The following is a 22,271-nucleotide window of genomic DNA, read 5'->3' on the forward strand; positions in this document are numbered from 1 at the left end:
ATTAAGAGTAACAATTAACAATGAAAAGGGAAAATAATTTATGACTAAATTATTTAAATTAAATTAAAAACAATTAAAGGACAACAGGTTTACAATTATCAATTGATGGAAACACAATCAAGTTAACAATTAAAATAGAAATTAAATTAAGAGGAAGAATTAAAAATTAACTTCAATCTCGATAAATACAATAATATTATCAATGAATTACTGATGAATTAGGTGACAATTAAGTCAATCACAATTAACCCAATAAAAGTATCAGCAGTTAATTATATGCAATCAGATTAATTGTTAAAATTAATCGTTGTTTTTTCATTTTCTAGTGTTTCAATTAAAAGCAATTAGTTAATATAAGTTACAAATTTGTTTTTCTAATTACAATTACAATTAATATATCTTTTAAAATAGTTTTTGTTGGATTTGAAATTGCAAAAAAAAACGCAAGTAATTAGTTAATTAACAACCAAACCATGTGATCATCGTCATCATCATTATTACAATTAAAAACGATGATGAAAATAATCATAATCATCTATTTATGTATTTGATTATTGTAAAAAAAGGGCAATCATCAGGCAGGTTAACCTTTTAAATTGAATTAACTAATTGTTATCATTTTTAGTATAATCATTTGTTTATCATCATCACCATAATTAGATGTTAGTAATTGTAATTTTAACCTAACGGTAATTTTTGCTAATTGTCAAATGATGATGATGATGATTGTAAATTGTTTCAACAAGCTAATTGGCATTCAAAGGTAATTGATGATAATCTTAATTAGTTAGTTAATGAGTTTCGTTGTTTGTTGATTGTTGATGTTTGGGTGATGAGTGCGTGTGTGTTTCGGTGTTGGCTATTGGTTGATTCGCGTTTTCATGACTAATAATCAATTGCACAAAATTGTAAACGACAAAATGATTAGAATGACAATTTGAACTAAAAATCGAAAGGGAAAATCAAAATTCTCGAATTGATGAGGAAGAAAAGAAGAGAAGGAGAATGAGAGAAATGATAAAAGATGATAAGATGGACATTCGGGTTTTTTGTTTTCTTTTTCGATTTGTTTGCCTCTCTAGATTTTCATCTTTGGGTCAAAGTTTTTACAAGCAATAGCGGCGACTAAGGCAGCACCTCGACCTGACCCATCTTCGGACAACATGAGGTCAAATGGAAATCTGCACAAATCTTTGATCTTTTGTTCAACTCGTTTCCGGAAGAAGGGGTGAAATCTCATTACTGACCCATCGTAGCCAATGGTTGTCTTTTTTTCTCGTCCAAGACGATTGAGTACCACCGATAGTCCAGCGGCCACGAGTCTTGAGGCTCTTTCAGCGACCAGATCACAGACATGTTTCACTATATCAACATCAACCGAATCAAAATCTTTGGTCTCAATTTTGGTGAAAACTTTGTAAATTGAATCTTCTCGGCGGGAAGCGATTCGAGATAAATGTTTCGCTGAGAATCCGCCCTTGACCACCAACATACTTGGAACCGGAACACCAGGACAAAGAAGATCCTGTCGGTGAAGGTGTAAAAGCACTAGACGGGCAAGTTCACCAAGATACATACCAGAGATTAATTTCTCAAAGATCTGCATTCCCTGATTAAGTGAATTCGCGTCAACCTGACGATCGAAATCCGTTAAAATCTCATTTAACACTCCATTATCACCGAAAGCACCCCATTCACAGTTGACCGCAATTCGAGGTTTCTCATCATCACCCTTGGGCGGTTTCCATTTAGGGATTCGAGAAAGTTTCTCCATGTAACAAAGATTTGTACCCGTGCCGACAATCAGTCCAACTCTACATTCACGATTACGATGAGCACAGGACATTAAAGTTCCGGTGGTATCATTAATGACCGCAACTACCTCACACTTTACCTTACAATCACCTTTACGTTTTTCAAGTGACTCACGGAGGAGAGCGACAACATCGGCACCAACAACATCGGTACACTTGAAACCTTTAGTCCAACGGATCAGTTTAGCCGAGGCGAGTCCTTCTTGTCTCAATGGGAAACTAAAAGTAAACCCGATTGGTAGCACAGGTACCGTTATGTTTCTCGAACGGATAAACATGTAAACACAATCAGCGATTCGGTCGAAAAGATCACGACCTGAGCCAATCATTACTTTAGCGGGAATCTCACAGGTTTCCGTGTCAATTGATGCTCGAGAACCATCAAGGGCAACAGTTAACACTCGGAAATTGGTACCACCAAGGTCAAGGGCCATGTACATACCGACCTCATTACCTTTGGGAATATCTCGAACATAAGTGAGTAACATTTTAATTGTTGCATCATTCTCATTAGATAATCCTTGATTGAATTCAGTTTCCAGTAAATTCATGATGTATTTCAATTTATCGTCATTCAATTCGAGTCCTGAAGTTATTGAGTTAACTCGAGCTAATCTTTCCTCCGGTGAAAGGTCAGATTGTAATGATGGGGTTTTCGGTAGTAAAGACATGATGAAATACTTTCAATTGATTTAAATCTAATCGATTGATGATTAAAATATTTGATTGAACAATTGACAAATAAGATGGAAACCAAGTCAGATCAGATTTGTAAGAATTAACGATTTGTGAGGAGGAAGAAGAAAAAAACACCGAACAATTTGACAAAAGAAAATTAGAAACTCAAGAGAATCAAATAAATCACCACCACCACCACCACAGAAACAAAGTGATTAAAGGATTAATCTGTTCTCGTAGTGGAAATTAGAATATAAGATGAGAGGAGAAAATAAAATGATGGCCAACAATTAGTTAATTGTAAAACACTGATAGTGAGAGATGTAAATAAAGAGTGAAATGAAAACAGTTTCACTTTCCTCTCTCAAGATTAGCCCATAGAATCCAGGTCAGCCCTGCGCAGGGAGAAAGGATGGAAACATAGAAAGAGGAAGAGAAACAAATAGACAGAGAAAAATTCTGGTTCAGTAAGTGGAGATAACCCAAAAAAAGAAAAGGTGATGAAATAATAACAGGCGACTCAGTGTATAACCTTCACTTGGAACTGATGATTATCATGAATTCTGAGAGAGAGAAAGAGAGACAGACAGAGAAAGTGGAAGATAAAAGTTCTTGAATGATAAGAAAAAGGGTAAAACTGAATCTCTGGGAGGGAAAATGAAACCTGATGATGTAACAGTTATCATCCATTTCGTTTGTTGATTATTGATGATTACTCTTTGATTAAAGGGGATTATTGTTGTTAGTTACCATGTCTCATGTACAAGGCTGAATATTATTATTACATGGTAGTAATTGTTGTAATTGTTTGAATTGTTAATCATCATGAAAAAAAAGCAACTACATCCACTGATTTACTTTCATTAATCTTACCTTGACTTTTGTTGTTATATTGATTGGCTGTTGATTTGTGATTGATAAATATAAACTAATAATCAATTGATTGATTGATTGTTAAACAGTTAACAAGCTTTGAGACACTGGATTTGATTGTGTGATTTTAATACTTGTAATTTGTTGTTGTTTGTTGTATCCTGTTGGGTTAATTTGATTTGTTTGTACACGGGATTTAGTTAAAAATTGACAAAACAAAAAGACAAAAAAGAAATGGGAAATTAGGATTAATTTGGTTAATTAATTTAGACACAGGAAGGATTAGTTTGATGATTGATTATTTATAATTTTATAATGTTTACAATTTAAAGTAATTGTTCAAATAGACCGTTTAATGAAGATGAATTCATAACAGATTGGATTGTTGGATCGAGAAGCGCTTCTATGTTAATTGTGCCCACTGATGGATCGATTAAAGATGAATCAGTGTTTAATTGTTGTTGTACAGATTCCATATCAGTATTGGTTAGATTATTGGGTGTCATCAGTGTTTGGTCAATTACTGATTGTAGTGGATCGAAAAGTGATTCCACATCTCTATCAGTGTCATCTATTTGATGGTGATGATGATGATGATGATGGTGGTGGTGGTGGTGATGGTTTGAGTCTAAAATATTTTCCACTAAACTTTCCGGATGAGCTGATGTTAATTGACTCAATTCTGTATTAGAAATCATATTACTTGTAGACACTGATGGATTATTTAAAGATGAGTCAGTGTTTAATTGTTGTACAGATTCAATATTGGATAAGTTGTTGTTGTTATTAGAAGATGATGATGGAGAAGAGGTTGTCATCATGTTTTGATCAATTACTGATTGTAGTGGGTCGAAAAAGTTATCCACTGTATCTGTGTGATCTAATTGATTGGTGACTAGAATATTATCCGTTAAATTATCTGTATTGTGAACTGTTAATGGACTTAATTCTTCAGCGGCAATTATGGGACAATTGTTTGCTGCTGCTTCCAGTTCAGCTTCGATAAAATCATCGGAAACATCGAAAATGGTTGGACCAAATTTCTCTAATGTATTTATTGTTTGTTCATCACCTTCTTTAGCTGGTCTCTTTGATTTACTAAATTCTGATTCGGTATCACCAGTCTCATCAAGGCCAATCATTAATGGTGATTTACGTTTAACTCCTATTCCTCTTTGTTGAACAATGGATAATAAGAATTGGAGTAATTTCTCAACAATATGTTGTTGTTTCTGATATTGTTGCCTGAGAATTGCTATCTCTCTCCAAAGAGCTTCATTCTCTTTCTGCATTTTAACTAATATATTGTCAACCGTATCCTGTTTTCCTTTAATTGCTTTAACGTCAACCAAAATGGAACCGACATCATCATGTCTCACTTCATTCTCATCAATACTTTTAGCTGCTGAAACCTGTAAAGGTGTTTTAATCTTCCGTTTGATCAGTTCCAATGAGGCCTCTTGATCTTTAACAAAGTGAGCATGGTAAAACTCTATATCATCTCTTTCCGCTCTTAGGCCACTATTTTCAATACTGGTAATCTTACGAAATCCGTACATATTTAACTGCCTTATAAAACTGGCCATGTTGTTATGCTTAAAGTATAAGGGAAGCAATTCCTTAGCAAATTGTGCTTGGTTACTGATGACAAAACTTTTACCATTTTGAGACCAATGAATTAGATTATCATAGTTTGGATCTTCAACCAATTTCCATAGTTTTGTTAGAAATGCAGGCACATTGACCGATGATCCATCCATCTGAACAATTTAAGAACAAGAAAACAATGACAATTAGTGATGATGATGGAAAATTATTTTCTTTTTTATATAAAGAAAACCAAGAGAAATCATCTGTTCAATAGATGGCGTTGATCTTTCATGTCCAATTAATGATTAGATAGAAAAATTTTTTTTGTAGAAAATGAAAAATTTGTATCATTGGGTGTTGGCTATTTATTCATTTTTAGAGACAATTAGACAAATTTTCAGGGTACTCACCGTTGACATGGTGTCTGAAAGGTCCACAATTACAAAATAATGGTTAACTCAAGTGAAAAGATGATTAATTTTGTTCAATTAACAAATAAGTAAATAGCTTGTAAGTTGATGTGAGAAAAGGTAAACAACTTAGACCCGAATATCGGTTAGGATCCAATTGGGATTGGAATCTTTTTTCTTGATATTCGAATCCAAATTTCCCGAATTCGGTGAAAAGAAATTTAATTTTGTTTTTCTACAATTAATTAGTCTAATTTTTCCTTTATCATAATTAGAAATTAATTAGAGGTTATGAAATGAACCAAATTATTACAAACTGTTAGTTTCATCCAAATGATTGATCCACAATTAGAACTTGAATTTTTTACTTCTATCAAAAATCGAATATTGAAAATTAGAATTAACTTAACTTCCTCATTGATTAAATCTTTCAATTGGAATTCAACAAGTTGATTGTTGATGATAAACTTAATTATTCCTAATCAAATGGTATTAAGATCAAGTTGATTAGTTAAAGACCAAAAGATTAACTTGACTTTTAATTTCCTTTTAATTTCAGTCAATTTGATTTAGAAACTTTTCCACTTTAACTATTACATTTAAAGTGATTTCAAATTGAAACTAAATTTGCTTATCAAAATTTATCTCAATTTAGATTAAATAAAATAGAGAGAGAATTGAATTAATTCTGATAAGTCAAAAATGTGAAAGAAAAATTTTGTTTTTTCGCTGTTTCAAATTTCGCGCAATAGAAAAAAAAAGAAAGAGAAAAAAAGTCTCTTTCTTTTTTCTTCTCACATTTGAGTTGAATGTTTATCTTTGGTTAGAAATGATTTTTTTTATTCCTTTCAATTAACTTATGCAATCAATTTAATAATCAAATTGTGATTTTATTTTCTCATCAATGGTATTGTGATCCTCTAATTAGAGGAGAATCTTGAATTAGTCAAACATGTTCAATGTCGTAAGTGTAATTTGCGTTTGTTTTTTATTCTCTTTTCGTTTTTATGTCCTTGGTGTTTTTTTCTCTCTCATTATTACCATGCCTTTTGCCGGTTTCTCTTTATTAATCTTTTTAATTATTCTCTTATTACATTCTCCAAATTGACAATTTTTAGGTTCGCTATAATCAATTTTGTCGTTACTATCAAACAATCGCCAAACATCAACATCAACACCATCACAATTTAACAAGATCGGTGATTAGTCAACAGAATCAAGTTGATGGATTTACTTATTGTGTACATAAAGTTAGTAATTGTCTCTTTTTTATATTCTAAATTATTCTTGATCATTGTGATTGAAATTTTTTCTCTCTTCTTCTTTATAGAGATATTTATCTTCCTCTGAGAGGAAAGGATTTTTTGGTCAAGTTTTCGACAACATCAAACAAGAGATCGCCAAGAATAAGGAGATGAAGGAAAATATTAAAAAGTTTAGAGAAGAAGCACAAAAATTGGAAGAATCGGAAGCGTTGAAAAAAGCTAGAGAAAAGTTTGTGAGTTGATGATTCTTATTATTCTTTTTTTCGGTTAAATTATCATTCGAAAATTTAACTAATATTTGTACATCTGAACTGATTGAATTTTGTTGTTTGTCTTAATTTTCCAGGAAGCCATTGAAGCAGAAACAACCAAAGGATCTGAGAAAGTTAAAGAACAATTGAAATCGTTGAAAGATAAATTTAAGGAAACAATTGAGGAAGCGAGTAAGACTGACATTGGAAGACAGGGTATTAAAGTTAGCGAGGAATTTGTTAAACAAGCGAAAGCAGCATCGGAACAATTAGCTAAACAAGGACAACAATTAGGAGATGCAACTGCATTTAAAGCTGTAAGTGAAGGTGTAAAGGCGATTAAAGAAGAGGTTGATGATGTAACAGTATCTGGACCTAGAGTTTATCAACCACCTAGAAAATTACGTAAACGAACAGAGCAATTAAACACTGACGACAAACCAATTGAAGCTAACACGTAAGTTTTATAATAACATCCATTGTTAGTTATTAATCCAATGATTAGATAATCAATTTTTTAATTTGATATTTTGTTTATATCAAATATAGGGAAGCGACTGGAGTTGAACTTCATAAAGACTCTAAATGGTACAAAAGCTGGGAAAATTTCAAAGAAAACAATCAATATGTGAACAAAGTTTTCGATTGGAAAATGAAATACGATGAAAGTGACAGTCCAATTGTTCGTGCATCCCGATTGGTTACCGACAAATTGGGTGAAATGTTTGGTGGTGTTTTCCGAAAAACTGAACTATCCGAGGCCTTAACCGAAATCTGTAAGATGGATCCTAACTTTGATAAAGCAGCGTTTTTAAGAGAGTGTGAAGTAGACATAATACCAAATATTTTAGAAGCCATGGTTAGAGGTGATTTAGAGATATTACAAGATTGGTGCCATGAATCGGTAAGCAGTTGAAAGTTGATTTAATTAAATTGCTCTTTTAATTGTATCACATTTCCAATCCTCTTTTTCCATAGGCTTTCAGTAGATTAAAAGTTCCAATTGACACGGCAATCAAATTAGGATATAAAATGGATTCCAAAGTTTTAGATATTTCCCATGTTGATGTAAGTAATTTCTCGTTTGTGATTGAACAAAATGACCATGTTAATTGTTGTTACAAAAATTTTCTTTTCATTTTTTCCATCAGCTTGCTATGGGACAAATTATGGAGCAAGGGCCGGTATTGATTATTACATTTCAAACTCAGCAAATTATGTGTGTTAGAGATGGTTCTGGAAATGTAGTTGAAGGAGATCCAGTAAGTATTGTAGTGAGAAAAAAGTTGATTAGATTAATTGACTTGAAGTGATTAATAATTGATGTTATTCCTTTCTTTTCTGTCTTATTAGAACGCGATTCTTAGATTCCATTATGTTTGGGTATTATGTCGAGATCAAGAAGAGCTTAATCCTAAAGCAGCTTGGCGACTTTTGGATTTATCAGCAAATAGTCAACAACAATGGTTATGATTATGTAGATTTTTGAGTTCTAAAAATATAAAATTAAATGTTCTTTGTAAATTAACAAATGATACTTTTTTCTTGATTGTATTGAAGAAAACCATCATTCGATGTAGTCAAAGTCTTCTGGTAACTCGAATTGACTGTTAAATTGACTTGTTTCCACGTTAAATTTGTTACGGCAGAAATCACGTATAACCTCAATATACTCTGTCCATCGATTGGCTTCATTTTTTAACACTTTTATTTCACCATTGATTTCATCAACATATTCCGGATTGTTGAATTTAACTGAATTCCATTTAGCTTTCAGTTGATCTCTTTCAAGGGTCAATTTGGTTACTTCCAACATTTTACTTTTACGTTCTTCCAAATCATCAGTAGACGTTTTATTTAGCTCCTTTTCCACCTCAATAAGATCACTTTTCAATTTTTCATTTCGTTCATGATCGGTTTTCAATTTTTTCTTCAACGTTTCCGATCTTTTAGAAGAAAAAGCCCAAAAATAAGTAGACGTACCAATCTTATCCGTTTCAATTAGATCATCATCTTGAAGAGCTTTAATAACATCCTTAACAGTTTGAGAAACAATTCCCTTCTCTTTGGGTAAAATTTTCTCCAACTCTTTCAATTGAAAAACACTTTTAGAATTAGAAAGATATTCCAAAGCACGACGAGCCTTCTCATCTTTAGAAAGACCACCTTTCTTACTCATTTCAACCAATTGTATCACCGACACAAATCACAAAACACAAAACAATAAATTCTAATTAAATTAATTACCTTAAAAATACAACAAATTTAATTCTAATTTTAAAAATGAGAAAATTTAATTTTCTTCAAGGAAAAAAAACTCAAGAGAATAAAAAAATTTTCGAAACCCGGCAAACCGAACGGACCAATCAGAGAACAGCGAACCTGCTGCCATCTAGCGAATGGAAACTAACCTACAGTTCGTAATCTTCTTTAAATTAAAAATGAAAAGTAATTAAAAAGATAAAGAGAATAGAAAAAAAAAGGTAATCTCGATTTAGAATTATCTAGAATTAGAAGTTAATTGGACAAAAAGACTCTTTTTGTTGGCATGGAAGAAGAAAATGAGAAAAAAAAGAGGAAAAGAAAATTCGATTTGAAATAATGTAACTTAAATAATGAATTTCGATTTAATTTCAATGATTATCACCTAAAGTTTGAAGTTTCTGTTGAAATGATAAAATCAACCTGTTGACCTTATTTTCAAATGGCCTTGGTGAAGGTTATTTACTCAATGATATCTGAATGAGTGAATCAGTAAATATAAAAGGATGAAGAGAAACTATTATTCATTATGAATAAAGTCATTTCATAATTAATGAGGTTTCCCCAATGAATTAGTAAGATATCACTGAATAAACTATACACCATGAAGTTAGCATGAAAAGTGAGTAGGAATTTAGTTTTTTTCCATCTCCATTCATGTCAGAATTTAACAATCACAGTTAGATAAATAATAATAAGAAGATGAGAGAAGGTTAAGAAAAGTAGAAGAGAATTTTTTTCCAAATCATTTTCACCATGACTCAAGTTTTTCCTTCACAATTTAACAAGTTAATTAATGATTAAGAAAACTCAAAAATTATCAAGGTTAATAAGTTTAATCGAATTAATTAGTTGAAATGATCAAATTTCCGCATTAATTGTTCAAATCAATTTTTCTTTTTCATTTTAAATTTGGCGCCAAAAGAATTTTAATCTTTTCTTTTGTTCATTTTCTCTAATTTTTAATTGTTCATTTCGTTTGTTTATCTCTTCCAATTGAGATTCTCAATTTGAGAAAAGTTATTTTTTATTTTCTCTTTTTGTTCTTTTCTTTTATAGTTACAAAGTTTATCCAGTCACCTTGTTAATCGTAAGGTTATAGGGTTACATATTTTCAGTGTCTTTCTATTCTGATTCCTCTGATTCTCCCTGTAAAGATTGAGGAAAATGAGTAAACAACAACATGATGCAGGGAAGGGGAAGGTAACTAAGCTCTTCTCTCTATCGCTGTTGTGTTAAAACCTCTTATATGCTATCAAGCAACAGAATTTAAGCTTTTGTGTTTACTAGTATATTCTCATAAGAGGATGATGATGATGATGATGATGATGGAAGAAAATTTGTTCAAGGGATGGATTCTCACTTTTTTCTTTCTTTCTCTCTCTCTCTCTCTTTCTTTATTTTCCTAGGTCTTTTTCTTCAGCTCTCTCGTCTTTTGGTTCTTGGATCGAACAGGGAAATAAGGTTTTTCCATCCTCATGCAAAATTCAAACCTCAATCATCTTTACCATCATCATCTTCTCATCTCTTTTTATTTCTACACTTTATCCTCTACCTTTTCTTTTCATCTTCTATGTTTTTCTCTCTTTCTATCTTTTCCTTTTCTATTATATTATTATATTATACTCTTTGGTAAGTTATATATATGTGTTCAAGAGAGAAGAGAAAGAAGAGAGAGAGAGAGAGAGAGAGAGAGAGAGAGAAATGAGTCAAAGTGGAAGAGGATAAGATGAGAAAGAAGATGAAGATGAGAAGGAAAAGAAAAGGTTTGGTCATTAGTATGAGCTACGTTTTCTATTCCAAGTTTTACAGTTCTAGATTCACATTGGAAGGAAAATCTCCCAGAAACAATTTCATCATCATCTCTACCACCTCAACCTCCGCCATTATCATCATCATGATTCTGAATCATCTTCTAAAATGGGTAAAGAAAAATTGTTCATGATTGAGGTAAAAACTCATAACAAGTTGACTCTCTAACAAGATATTAGCTTTTAACATAAACCAACACTAACCACTGATCATCATCTTAATATTATCTTTTTTTTATTAGGTCTATATCATCATCATCATCTCTGATCATTTTGATTGTTTGAACAAACCAAATCAAGGAGGAAAAAAAACTGTAAATCCAATCAGAAATTAAATCTAGAAGATAAAATTACCAATAATCATAATAATATCAAGGTAAGAAAGGTAAACATACATTAGGCTTGTATGTTTATTCAACATCAACATCATCATCAACACAAACACATCAAAGGTTAACCACACAACGCACTGGAGAAACAATTATATCAACAATCAAGCTTTTATTTTCTGCGTCAAATCATCAATCAAAACTAAACCAACTTCTTGATTAGTGTGTTGGAAAAAACTAAAAGAGAGAATGACAATAACGATGACAAAAAAAGACACACAATCAGTCAGGTGATTAATATATTAATGATTACGATGATGATTGTTGACTATGATGGATGGACAATATAAATCTCAAAAGACAAATTGTCAAAGTGTAAAGAAGAAGAGAAAAAATCGAAACAATCAAAATTAAATTGATTCTTGTCTTCCTATGATTAACCTGATTTTCAGCTTCCATTGTGAATTAAGTTTAACAACAAACACCTTGAGATATAATCAATCATGATATTGGATAACAATCATCATCATCATCATCATCATCATCATCATAATCAACAACATCAATATTGTCATCATAAAATGTGAACAACAACAGTGTTTAACAATCAAGTTAAATTGTGACACAATTAACATATAAAATGGTGAAAAATATTAATAGTAAAACTTTCTGGTTGATATTTAATTACAGTAAATGATATTGTTAATTGTCCTACACTCATTTAATATTAACTACAAACAGACACACTCACAATCAATTCATTAACCTAATCAAAAAAGACTTGATCATCATCATAATCAAACATAATCATTTTACAATTAGTTATAAATTATGAAACTAAACTTACAATTATCTTTGTCTAATTATTAGGTAACAATCAAATTGGAATTGCAATTAAATACCTGGGAGTAAAATTAACAATCAACTGGATGGAAAGAGAAGCCAATCACAATTAACGCAACAATCGAATCAAATTAATCTAAAGTAAAAACCAACAATTAACTCTAATAATAATGATGAGAAATTAAATCCATAGATTGACCTTAAAAGATTGGTCAAGTTCACGATATCGATAAAGCAAAATCGGAGAGGTCATTTAAAGTTGAGGATAATAAACTAATCACCATGAGATGACGATGATGGTAATGATAATATCTTTAATTGTCTCGGTTGGTTAAACTCAATGAGAAAGTAATTAATCCAAACAATCAAAACAAAACAAAAAGTTTCGAGGCCAAGGTTAAATTGGTTATTTGGTTTATCAACTAATCTGACAGTTTACCTTACAAATCATGTTGAATGTTAATGATTATCATGATAATTATCATCTTAATATATTAAATTGTTGTTGAAATGATCAAGGAAATAATAAAATTCACTCCCAGGGCGTTGTCATAATGATCATCAACATGATAACAATTAACTAGCATCTGGTTATCATTATGATGATTTACCTTTTCTCATAATGATGATTATAAATGTATATCTATCTGATAGTTGATTGATTGTTGATATTACAATTGTTACCGAAAGCTTTTTCCTCCTTGAATTAGTTTCAACAATTGTTGTTGTTTGGTTAAATTGTTCCGTTCCTGGTTCCTAAAACTGTTAATTGTTGCAATGATTTTCTTGCTTCAATCCATTGATGAAATTTACCTTCTTCTAATGATCCAATGTTATATACATGTAATTAAAAGTCTTAATGTTTTACTAATCATTAACTAGCAAATATTTCAAATGATTAACTATTGATTGTCCTCTTATATTAGAATCTGTTTAATTATTGATCCTCATCATCATCATCATCAGTCTTAAGGTTTTAATTACCATCACAAGTGTTTCCTTTTAATTGTTGTGATTGATTTCAAAATGAATGAAACTTTATCCCGAATATTCAATAATTCAGTTACATGGAGTTTTTTTTCATCGATAATCATGAAAAAGATGATCAAATTTCTCATCTCAAATCATTAAGGTCACTGTTGACTTTTCGTGGTCATCGTTGTGAGTTGGTGCGTGGGTGGACAATCAAATATATAATAATAATTACGATGGAAAAACAAAAAGTAACAATCAACATGATTAAGGAAAAAAAAAACTCCCAACCCAAAGAGATACAAACAATTCAATGTCCATTATATTTTGATTACAAATTGAAATTAATCAAATTGTAACAATGATAAGTTTAATTTTCTCTCTTCTCAAAGTTAATTATGAAAGAAAAAAAAAGTTAACTAATAACAATAATCAATCTAATTACATTTATACCTAACAAACAGTTGATACATAATAATAAATCTTAATCACAATTTAATTCATTACAATTCCTCCCAATGATAACGATAACAATACAATAATAACCTGTCACAATATATATATACAACTTACCCACCACCACCACCACCACCATCACCCACTCCCACTCCCTCAACCCACCCTCTTATATTAATCTTGATATACTAGTTAATTTAATTTGATTAACTTTTAGCCCCTTACAATTACAATTGTATCACAATAATAATACTAATAAAAATAATCATGATAATGATAATGACCAATGTCCAATGAAAACTTTAATCTAATAGTTAATTTGATTGTTAAACAAATAAACAAATTGTATATACATGCATACATATATAAACATAACAATCAAAGAGTTAATTGTTAACAATAGTTAATTATTTTCCATAAATGTATTAATAAATATAAATATAAGTTTTCAATATGAATGAACAAAAAGTTAACCTTATATTGATCATTATATCTTGTTAATAGTAACAATATTTAATCATCAAGGGATGTTGATCATTGATAATTATCATCATTTGTTTCCGTTGATGTCCATTGATACACCATAATGTTATTTATCCTCTTCCTCATCCTCCACCCACCCCACTCTCAATCCCACTCCACCCTCATCCATTTCCTTCCTTCCTCAATCCCACCCTCAATCCCACCTCCAAAAACTTTACTATTTATCATCATTATCATTGTTAGATTATAACATAAGGTTAAGTCAGAATACATTTGATTGTTGTTAGATTGTAATCCTTTGGGATGTTAATCATGTTTCGCGTTGATCATCATCATCATCTTGATTATGATACTGATCATGATGTGATCATCATAAAGCAAGAGTAAATCATTAATCCATTAAATTGATTGTTGAAAAAAAAAACAAACTTTAAAACCAATTGTGTTGATCAATTTTTTTTTTCATTTTCCTTTACAATTTAATACCTTTAACATTGTGAATTTATTTATATTTAACCACATACACAATTACAATCCTAATTGTTACACTTTAATGTTTAACTATCCAATTGTGATTTAAATTGTAATTACAATACAAGACAATATTATACACACTCAATCATAATCAACAACAATTTAAATTGTTCAAGTTTCAACTCAATTCACTTGAGATTAACTTTTAACTTTTTCTGTCACTTGATATTTTTCAATTCAATCATCAATATCATAATGATGGTTAATCAAAGAGTCACAATTAATAATCAAAAAATAACGACAACAATCAAATCCAAGTTAATCCAGTTGATTATCTTGATAATCGTAATAATAATTGGTTAATTGTGTTGAGAAAATCTTGATTATTAGTTTTTTTTTTTGGTTTAATTTTTTTTCCCTCTTGATTATTAATAATTAACTTTGGTTACCTGATTAATATTACATTTAACTATTACTTGGCTTTTGATTTTGATTTTGATTGATTAATAATGCAAATCAAATTGTAATATTGAATAACAATCAACAATTGATTCAAAATATATAAATAATTATGTGTATCTCATTAAATTGCTATTAATTATGTTAACAATTAAAATCTCATTTAAAATGAAACATGAAAAATAACAACAAAAGATAGTTAATTAATTATATTAATGATTAATAAATTAAATTGTTAGTTTGTGAAAACTGATGATTAACTGAAAAGTGTAGATTAGACTGTTAATTAAAGCTCAATTGAAAGTTAACCATTGTTATTATTATTGTTTCAAATCAAAAGAAAAGTTAATTATCACTTATTGTTCAATGAGAATCCAAGTTAATTAATATACAATTAATTAACCAGTGAAAATGTGAAACTAATGGTAGACTTTAATAATTACAGTTATATAATACAAAAAGTAAATTTAAATTGCTACCTGAAAGAAGCAGCAAAAAAAAATAAGTTAACCTGATAATCTGATCTGATTATCATGATTAGAAAACAATTCCAATGAAATCAGATTAATTGTCAAGATACAGAGTCGATTGTTATTATTATCGTTTGTCATAAAATATATTTTTCAACTCACACTCCAAGTCCTATATTCATGATGATGAGGATGAAGATAAAGATGAGAGAGAGAGAGGAAAGTAGGAGGATAAAGTTCATTGTATTCTGGAAGCAAAGTGGAAGATGATGAAGGATCAGGAAGAAGAGAGACAAAAAATGACAGAGAGAGAGAGAGAGAGAGAGAATCTTCATCTTATCATCCTCATCTTCTATAACTGTTCAGTAGTTTTCATCTTCCTCTTTCCCATGTAACAATAACTTTACCCAAAGGTTGAGTGTCTATATGGTCATCAGTTGATTAAGAGCAGTGGGAGGGTGTGGGCAAGTGAAGGATGAAAAGTCAACAAGGTTTCATCTCACTCTTTTAATGAGATAACAATGAGAATGATGAAGATGAAGATGAAGATGATGAGGATGATAACAATGATGATGGTAAATGGCTTTACCATGTTCAAAACTTGATGATTGTCTCAACTAAATTTTCATCATTCTCATTGCATTTACCTCGGTAATTTATATATCATTACATTTAAGGCGAGTACTTTTTTTTATATTATACTTGTGAGTGTCATCTGATTGTCACCGTTGTCATTTATATTACACACTTACTATTTATTATACTGATAAGTTCATTGTTATTATCATGATGATGATGATGATGATGATAATCATGATACTAACTCTTGAATCCTTTGTTGTTGTTGTTGTTGTTTGTCTCTCTCACTTTATTTATTTTTGATTGTTGTTAACTAATGATCATTGTGATTATTACCTTTCACGTTTTAATCACATCATTAACACATCATTTCAAACCATTAACAATAAATATTATTCCCAATCAATAAGCTAACCCTTAAATTAATTAATTACCACCATAAACAACCATTATCATCTAAAGATTCAATATCAATAAGATTCAAGAAAAAAAGTTCTTACATCATCTTAATCAGCTGATTGAATTGATCTAATTCAATCAATCGACTGGAATCATGTTAAACTAATTAAACTATTCAACTTTGTTCAATGAAATAAAAGAAAATTCAACAATTAATTTGATTTTGTTTTTCATCTTCTTCAAAATTCATTCTTAATCATGATGATGATAAATTCTGAAAGGATAAAGTAACCAACCATGTATTTCAAGTTTCCCTTGGTGATTTTACCTGAGTTTTGAACCTGAAACTGGTAGACAGAGACTCACAGAGAGATTGAGATGATGATGAAGATAAAATGGAAAGGGGGTGGTGGTGAAGATGAAGAGGAAGAGGAAGAGAGTGAGAGAGTGGAAACCCTATATCTTAATTGTGATTGGTTAATAATATACAAGGTGAGGTTGTCTTTGGATAAAATGATTCGCATGGGCAATGAAAATGCTCCAGTTAATCTTGTTTCTTATTATCAATATGATTTTGTTTCCCATTGAATAAACAACTAAATGGCAACAATCAAATCAAAACATTAATCAACTAAATTTAGTTTCTTCATCTTCTTTATTTTAACAACAATGACAATTAAACTCACCGTTATTTGGATTTAAACAACAAGCAAAAATAATTAACTTCAATTTTTCAACTTTTTACTTTTCAATTCTGGAGTAAAAATCAAACACAATCAACTCATGGCTTTTAAATTTAATTTGGTTAACAATTAACTGTGGTTAATAATTATGTTTAATGTCATTAATTTGGTTAGTGTCAATAATTAATATATATTCTAATGATTAATTAATTGTTTGTTCATTGATAATTGACTTTCTGTCAACTTGTTACACTTTTGATTGTATCAAATTTAAAATCAACTTTAATCGAGTTCCTTTTTATTTTTAATTGGATTAACCAACTCTGTGTTATGTGAATCTAAATGTCTCACCGAGAATGTGTCCTAAATTGTTTATTCACCATGGCCAATCCCTCTAGTTCAATTGATTGGAATTCATTTAATTACTCACTGCCCACCCCGTCGACAACACCTACAGGTAATGGTTCAACAAACGGTGGCACCAATACCTCAAACAGTGGTAACAATGGAGGGTCAAGAAGTGCAAACGGCGTTTCAAATGGTGCAGGTGGAGGGTCAAATGGAGTCGGAGGTGGTGGTGGTGGTAATAACAATTCTAGTGGTGGAGGAAGTGGTTCAAATGGTGGTAGTCCTGGTGATTATAGTGGTTCACCGGGTGCACCTCAGCCTCCCAATCAACCGCAGCCTCAACCTCATCCAGGGGCTGGTGGTGGTGGAGGAGGAGGAGGAGGTGGTGGTGGGAATTCAGTTAATGGACTTCGTGAGTTGTCATCTCAATGTTCATACAATAATCAAGAAGCTTTTCTAGTTAATGGGATGATACCTGGTTTTCATCATCATCATCATCATCATCATCCTGGCGCTAGTCCAATAACTGCTGCCGCTGCTGCAGCTCATTCAATACAATCACCTTTTCATCCAAATCATCATCATCATCATCCAACGGTACACACACCGAATCATCATCATCACAATCATCATGCCTTTACCACTTCTACTCCACCTCATCATACTCCCAGTGATCCAGGACTTTTAGATGCCGATCCAAGGGAACTCGAAGCTTTTGCCGAAAGGTTCAAACAACGTCGCATTAAACTCGGTGTAACCCAAGCCGATGTGGGCCGAGCACTGGCTAATCTTAAGTTACCCGGAGTGGGATCATTATCACAGAGTACAATTTGTCGGTGAGTAACAGTCAAGATTTCAAACTTTCGACTTAGAACTTTTTTTTTCACTTCTCTCACGTTGTCATGTTACAATTTATATTTCGAGACAAAATCTTTGATATTGTGTTGAAATTTTGCCTGAGGCCATAAGCACAGGTTCACTATTGAGTATGATTGACACATTAATTGTTCAACGATTGATCCAGTTGATTAAACATTTAATTACCAAGGGAGTGATATTGATATGAGATTGTGTATATGTTACATGTTATTAAATTTCAACTAATTTCAAATTTTTTTTCCTCTTCTATCATCAACTTTTTTTCTGATGATCGATCATCATCATTGATGATACTCGATATTTTATCCTCATTTCAACTTTGGATATTTATTAAATGTGAAGATTTGAATCACTAACACTTTCTCACAATAACATGGTTGCCCTAAAGCCGATTCTTCAAGCCTGGCTGGAAGCGGCTGAAGCTCAAGCAAGAAAAGTTCGAAGTCGAGAACCTCAAGATTGTCCAAGTGTTTTACCCTCAAGTGATAAAAAACGCAAACGAACCTCAATAGCCACACCTGAGAAACGCTGTCTCGAAGCTTATTTCACCACTCAACCTCGACCCTCCGGTGAAAAGATCGCAGCGATCGCCGAGAAACTTGACCTTAAAAAGAACGTGGTTCGAGTTTGGTTTTGTAATCAAAGGCAGAAACAAAAGCGTATGAAATATTCAGCAGTAAATGGTAATGGAAACATGACCGGATAAGTTACGAAAAAAAAAGAAACAACAAAAAAGGAAACAAATCCCATCGATCCCAATTCCAAATAACAAATCAAACAAAATTGAGCCAAGAAATCATATCAACTTGATCGTCATCATCATCATCGTCATCATTATCAACAGAATCTCTCCAGAATCATACTCATCCCCTTCCTCATAACCATCAACTCCAAAAGCCCAAACCTGAATCAGAACAAGAATTCAAAACACTAACATGATTCATTCCTAATTCCTGATCATTATGTTTTCGCACCGAAACTCTATCATCTTGACTTTCATCCTCATCCTCACCCTCGTCATCATCATCATCACTAACTCACTCACTCTCTTTGGTACTCTCTCAAAAAAAACCATATCAACTTACCTGTTACTTTACTAGTCACTTCCTATTTCCTTTTCCGCTTCCTACTCATACTAAACTCACCCACTTTCACCCTTCATTATCTCTCTTTCTCTCTCTTTCTGTTTTTTGGATAACAATTAACTCAACAACAGAGGATATTAATTAAAATCAACAATCAACAATCAACTAACTGAGATGTCAAATGTTTCAGAGTGAGGCCGATAATTGGGAAGCCATAAGAACACATTGAAAATTAAAAAAAAAACAAATTAATATACATAACTATAAATACTAATAATATATATATAATATATGTATATGATAACGATCCAGTTTTGTCCGATAACTACAACAATTAATAACAATTAACAAATAACAAACAACTACTACCACTAATTACTCATCAAGACAATTAGACAATTGATATTTAATAATAATATCAAAATACAATAATATACAATAAAAACTCTGGTTTGCCAAAACAAACAAAACTCATTTGATTTCAATTGGATAACTTCAGTCACGATTAATGATAATTATTTATTTTCCTTCCTCAATTAATAACTGATTAAGTTGGAAAGGATTAACTCAGTGGTGAGTAAATTGAATTGAAAGATTATCCATTGAACCGAATTCATATTATTATTAATATTATTTTCATATTCTAAGTATTAGAATCTTTGTTTTCATAAGTCTTCAGAAAATTCTGACTATTCTGAATGTTGCTGGTGATGGAAATGAACTGAGAGCATGCGTTTGAGCAAAAGTTGAAAGTTACATGATAATTCATGGGGAAATTTGGGTTCTTATTGATACGAAAGTGGATAAAGAGGATAAAGTTTCAACGGAAAAGGAGAAACAGATAACATGATGATAATGATGATAAATAATGAGAAGCTGAGAATCTGATGATAAGACTTATGACGAAAAGAGAGAGAGAGATTAGGAAGATGAAGATGAAATTCTTTATCATCTTTTCATCTTCATCCATGTTGTCACAATCTCTATCTCTCTCCCATGTGATATTACATCTTATAGGTAGCATATACTTTTCCATAGGATTTTCCATCCACCGATAACATCACCACGACCACCACCGAGTATCACTCGAGTATAATATTTACTCCCACTTTCTTTCAATCTGATTTTCTATTTACAAAATTGTTCCACTTCTTGTCCAGTTCATCTTGTTATTATTTTTCAATAATCATCTGAGTCTCTCAAAGTTTCATAATCTCTCAACTCCCAACTGGACATTACTTTTTACTTGCTCAAAGGTAAAAAAATCATCAACAATGTTGCAACTTTTACCATTCAAAGTTTATTTGGGTCAGAACCTATAGCCCATCATGAGATTAATATTTCTCCATGAAGTGAGATTAAACTTGGAATCCAAAGTCTATCAAAAATCAGATTGGAGTATTAATATTATGATTAGAACTGAAAAAAAAGAATTCTTCTTCTGAAATTCTCAGAAATCAATCAAATAGAAGAGTCAAAACAAAACAGAAGAAAAAAAATTCGATGTATAAAAGTTTGACTCAAATTCCCAGAGAGAATTCTTTCCGCCGAATCAATCATCATCATCATCATGGAATAGAATTACATTCTCATGAAATAGCCCAGCTTCCATCCACAAAAAACTAACCCTTTTGAACGAATTGTAATGACTGATGATGACGATAATTACCTGATGTAAAATGAGGAGGGAGAAAAATTCGAACAAAAAAAGTCAACAAATATTCATTGTTATCAACACACAAGGATAATGATTATGATTGACTTGAGAGAGAGAGAATGGGAGTGGATTTGTTATATATTATCTCTCATTTTTGATAGTTTTTCCTTGAAATGATGATAAAGGTATGGGAGTATTGATGATGATGATCATCATCATCATCTCTGAATCCACCACAACAAATAAGCAGATGGTAACTGTAACCACGACCCAAGAGCCTTATCCAAGTCTATTAATCTATCAGATGATGATATACACTTCATATCGTTTTTGTTGTTACTTTTTTACCCACTCTCACTTTTCCTCCCTCCAACTCTCATCATACATCATTACTTACTCACTCCTCTGTATCACTCACTCTGCCTCTCTCTCTCTCTCAATTCACTCAATTTGATTAACATCATTCTCCATAGTTAATCAATGTTATAACCTTTTCCTCATAATATTATCATTATTGTCCATTTGTTTTGTTTATAATTTTTGTTCCTCATCAATTTAAACTTTCATCTAATCTCAGGTTAATCTCTCAATTTATTGTTTACTCGATTAATCCATGAGATAATCATTATCATTAGTATCTTGACAATTTACCAAAGGATAGAAGTTGAAAAGATGATAGAGAAGAAGAAAAAAATTCTAACTTTAGGATTTTGATTCTTTTTCTATTTTATTTTTCTTGTTTTCTCATTATCTTTTTAATCCTATTATCATGAGGAGCAGAAAAAAACAACATTCAGATAACATTATCATGATCATCATGTATCAGATTAATTTGATATTCAGATGAAAGTAAAACAGAAAAGCTGAAGTTCCCATTGAGCAAACTCTGCTCATCATCTTGTTTGAATTTGTAATGACATTAATGTTCAAATATATTCAGAGTTTGTATGAACTTCCCCATGTCCAGGGAAACATTTTTTCACCAACAGCCAAAGGTAAACAATGAATGTATTACATTTATGGGTGAAAATAAGGTTCAAGTGAAAAGGGAGATGAAAAATTTAATCCATTTCATGATTATCTTCATTATTATTGTTGATGATTCCGTCCAAATCCATTGATAATGGATTATATTGCCTCAAGGTATCGTATGTATCATCATTATCATCATTATCCCTTCAGGGAATCAGATTGTCATCAT

General features: G+C 31.2%; 5 protein-coding genes and 1 long non-coding RNA gene across 8 annotated transcripts; 3 read left to right on the forward strand and 3 right to left on the reverse strand.

Moving 5' to 3' along the window:
- Window positions 1-21: 21 nt before the first annotated feature.
- Window positions 22-3,324, reverse strand: LOC128388853 (hexokinase-2-like). The gene has a single exon (XM_053348314.1). It carries the CDS (start codon window positions 2,483-2,485, stop codon window positions 1,079-1,081), a length of 1,407 nt encoding a protein of 468 aa, XP_053204289.1. The 5' UTR covers window positions 2,486-3,324; the 3' UTR covers window positions 22-1,078.
- Window positions 3,325-3,647: 323 nt separating this feature from the next.
- Window positions 3,648-5,504, reverse strand: LOC128388852 (heat shock factor protein-like). The gene is made up of 2 exons (XM_053348313.1): window positions 5,366-5,504; window positions 3,648-5,125 (listed from the first exon to the last, which is right to left on the reverse strand). Exons 1-2 carry the CDS (start codon window positions 5,372-5,374, stop codon window positions 3,692-3,694), a joined length of 1,443 nt encoding a protein of 480 aa, XP_053204288.1. The 5' UTR covers window positions 5,375-5,504; the 3' UTR covers window positions 3,648-3,691.
- A 666-nt stretch (window positions 5,505-6,170) lies between these two features.
- On the forward strand, window positions 6,171-8,413 carry LOC128388839 (mitochondrial import inner membrane translocase subunit TIM44-like). Its single transcript, XM_053348298.1, has 8 exons — window positions 6,171-6,329; window positions 6,484-6,615; window positions 6,696-6,863; window positions 6,977-7,338; window positions 7,431-7,785; window positions 7,860-7,949; window positions 8,033-8,143; window positions 8,235-8,413. The coding sequence occupies exons 1-8, from the start codon at window positions 6,318-6,320 to the stop codon at window positions 8,352-8,354; spliced, it is 1,350 nt and encodes a 449-aa protein (XP_053204273.1). The 5' UTR covers window positions 6,171-6,317; the 3' UTR covers window positions 8,355-8,413.
- On the reverse strand, window positions 8,186-9,202 carry LOC128388840 (meiotic nuclear division protein 1 homolog). The gene has a single exon (XM_053348299.1). The coding sequence runs from the start codon at window positions 9,058-9,060 to the stop codon at window positions 8,449-8,451; it is 612 nt and encodes a 203-aa protein (XP_053204274.1). The 5' UTR covers window positions 9,061-9,202; the 3' UTR covers window positions 8,186-8,448.
- A 920-nt stretch (window positions 9,203-10,122) lies between these two features.
- LOC128388841 (uncharacterized) lies at window positions 10,123-13,004 on the forward strand. Of its 3 annotated transcripts, none has more exons than XR_008325344.1 (5): window positions 10,123-10,346; window positions 10,553-10,775; window positions 10,948-11,093; window positions 11,197-11,573; window positions 12,154-13,004. It is a non-coding gene; the product is annotated as an uncharacterized LOC128388841 (long non-coding RNA). The 3 variants fall into 3 exon arrangements; XR_008325345.1 differs by having other exon boundaries at window positions 11,197-11,330; XR_008325346.1 differs by having other exon boundaries at window positions 10,956-11,093.
- A 3,822-nt stretch (window positions 13,005-16,826) lies between these two features.
- On the forward strand, window positions 16,827-19,068 carry LOC128388842 (POU domain, class 4, transcription factor 3-like). The gene is made up of 2 exons (XM_053348301.1): window positions 16,827-18,285; window positions 18,671-19,068. The coding sequence occupies exons 1-2, from the start codon at window positions 17,444-17,446 to the stop codon at window positions 19,032-19,034; spliced, it is 1,206 nt and encodes a 401-aa protein (XP_053204276.1). The 5' UTR covers window positions 16,827-17,443; the 3' UTR covers window positions 19,035-19,068.
- The last annotated feature ends 3,203 nt before the right edge of the window (window positions 19,069-22,271 follow it).

This window comes from Panonychus citri, unplaced genomic scaffold (assembly GCF_014898815.1).
Source record: "Panonychus citri isolate SS breed McGregor unplaced genomic scaffold, ASM1489881v1 Contig00103, whole genome shotgun sequence".
NCBI classification, from domain to species: domain Eukaryota; kingdom Metazoa; phylum Arthropoda; class Arachnida; order Trombidiformes; family Tetranychidae; genus Panonychus; species Panonychus citri.

Coding starts and splice junctions, on each gene's coding strand:
- LOC128388853 (XM_053348314.1), bottom strand. CDS start 2,485: ATGTCTTTACTACCGAAAACCCCATCATTACAATCTGACCTTTCACCG.
- LOC128388839 (XM_053348298.1), top strand. Junction 6,864..6,976: donor AAAAAGCTAGAGAAAAGTTT/GTGAGTTGATGA, acceptor TTAATTTTCCAG/GAAGCCATTGAAGCAGAAAC. Junction 8,144..8,234: donor ATGTAGTTGAAGGAGATCCA/GTAAGTATTGTA, acceptor CTGTCTTATTAG/AACGCGATTCTTAGATTCCA.
- LOC128388840 (XM_053348299.1), bottom strand. CDS start 9,060: ATGAGTAAGAAAGGTGGTCTTTCTAAAGATGAGAAGGCTCGTCGTGCT.
- LOC128388842 (XM_053348301.1), top strand. CDS start 17,444: ATGTCTCACCGAGAATGTGTCCTAAATTGTTTATTCACCATGGCCAAT. Junction 18,286..18,670: donor TCACAGAGTACAATTTGTCG/GTGAGTAACAGT, acceptor TTAAATGTGAAG/ATTTGAATCACTAACACTTT.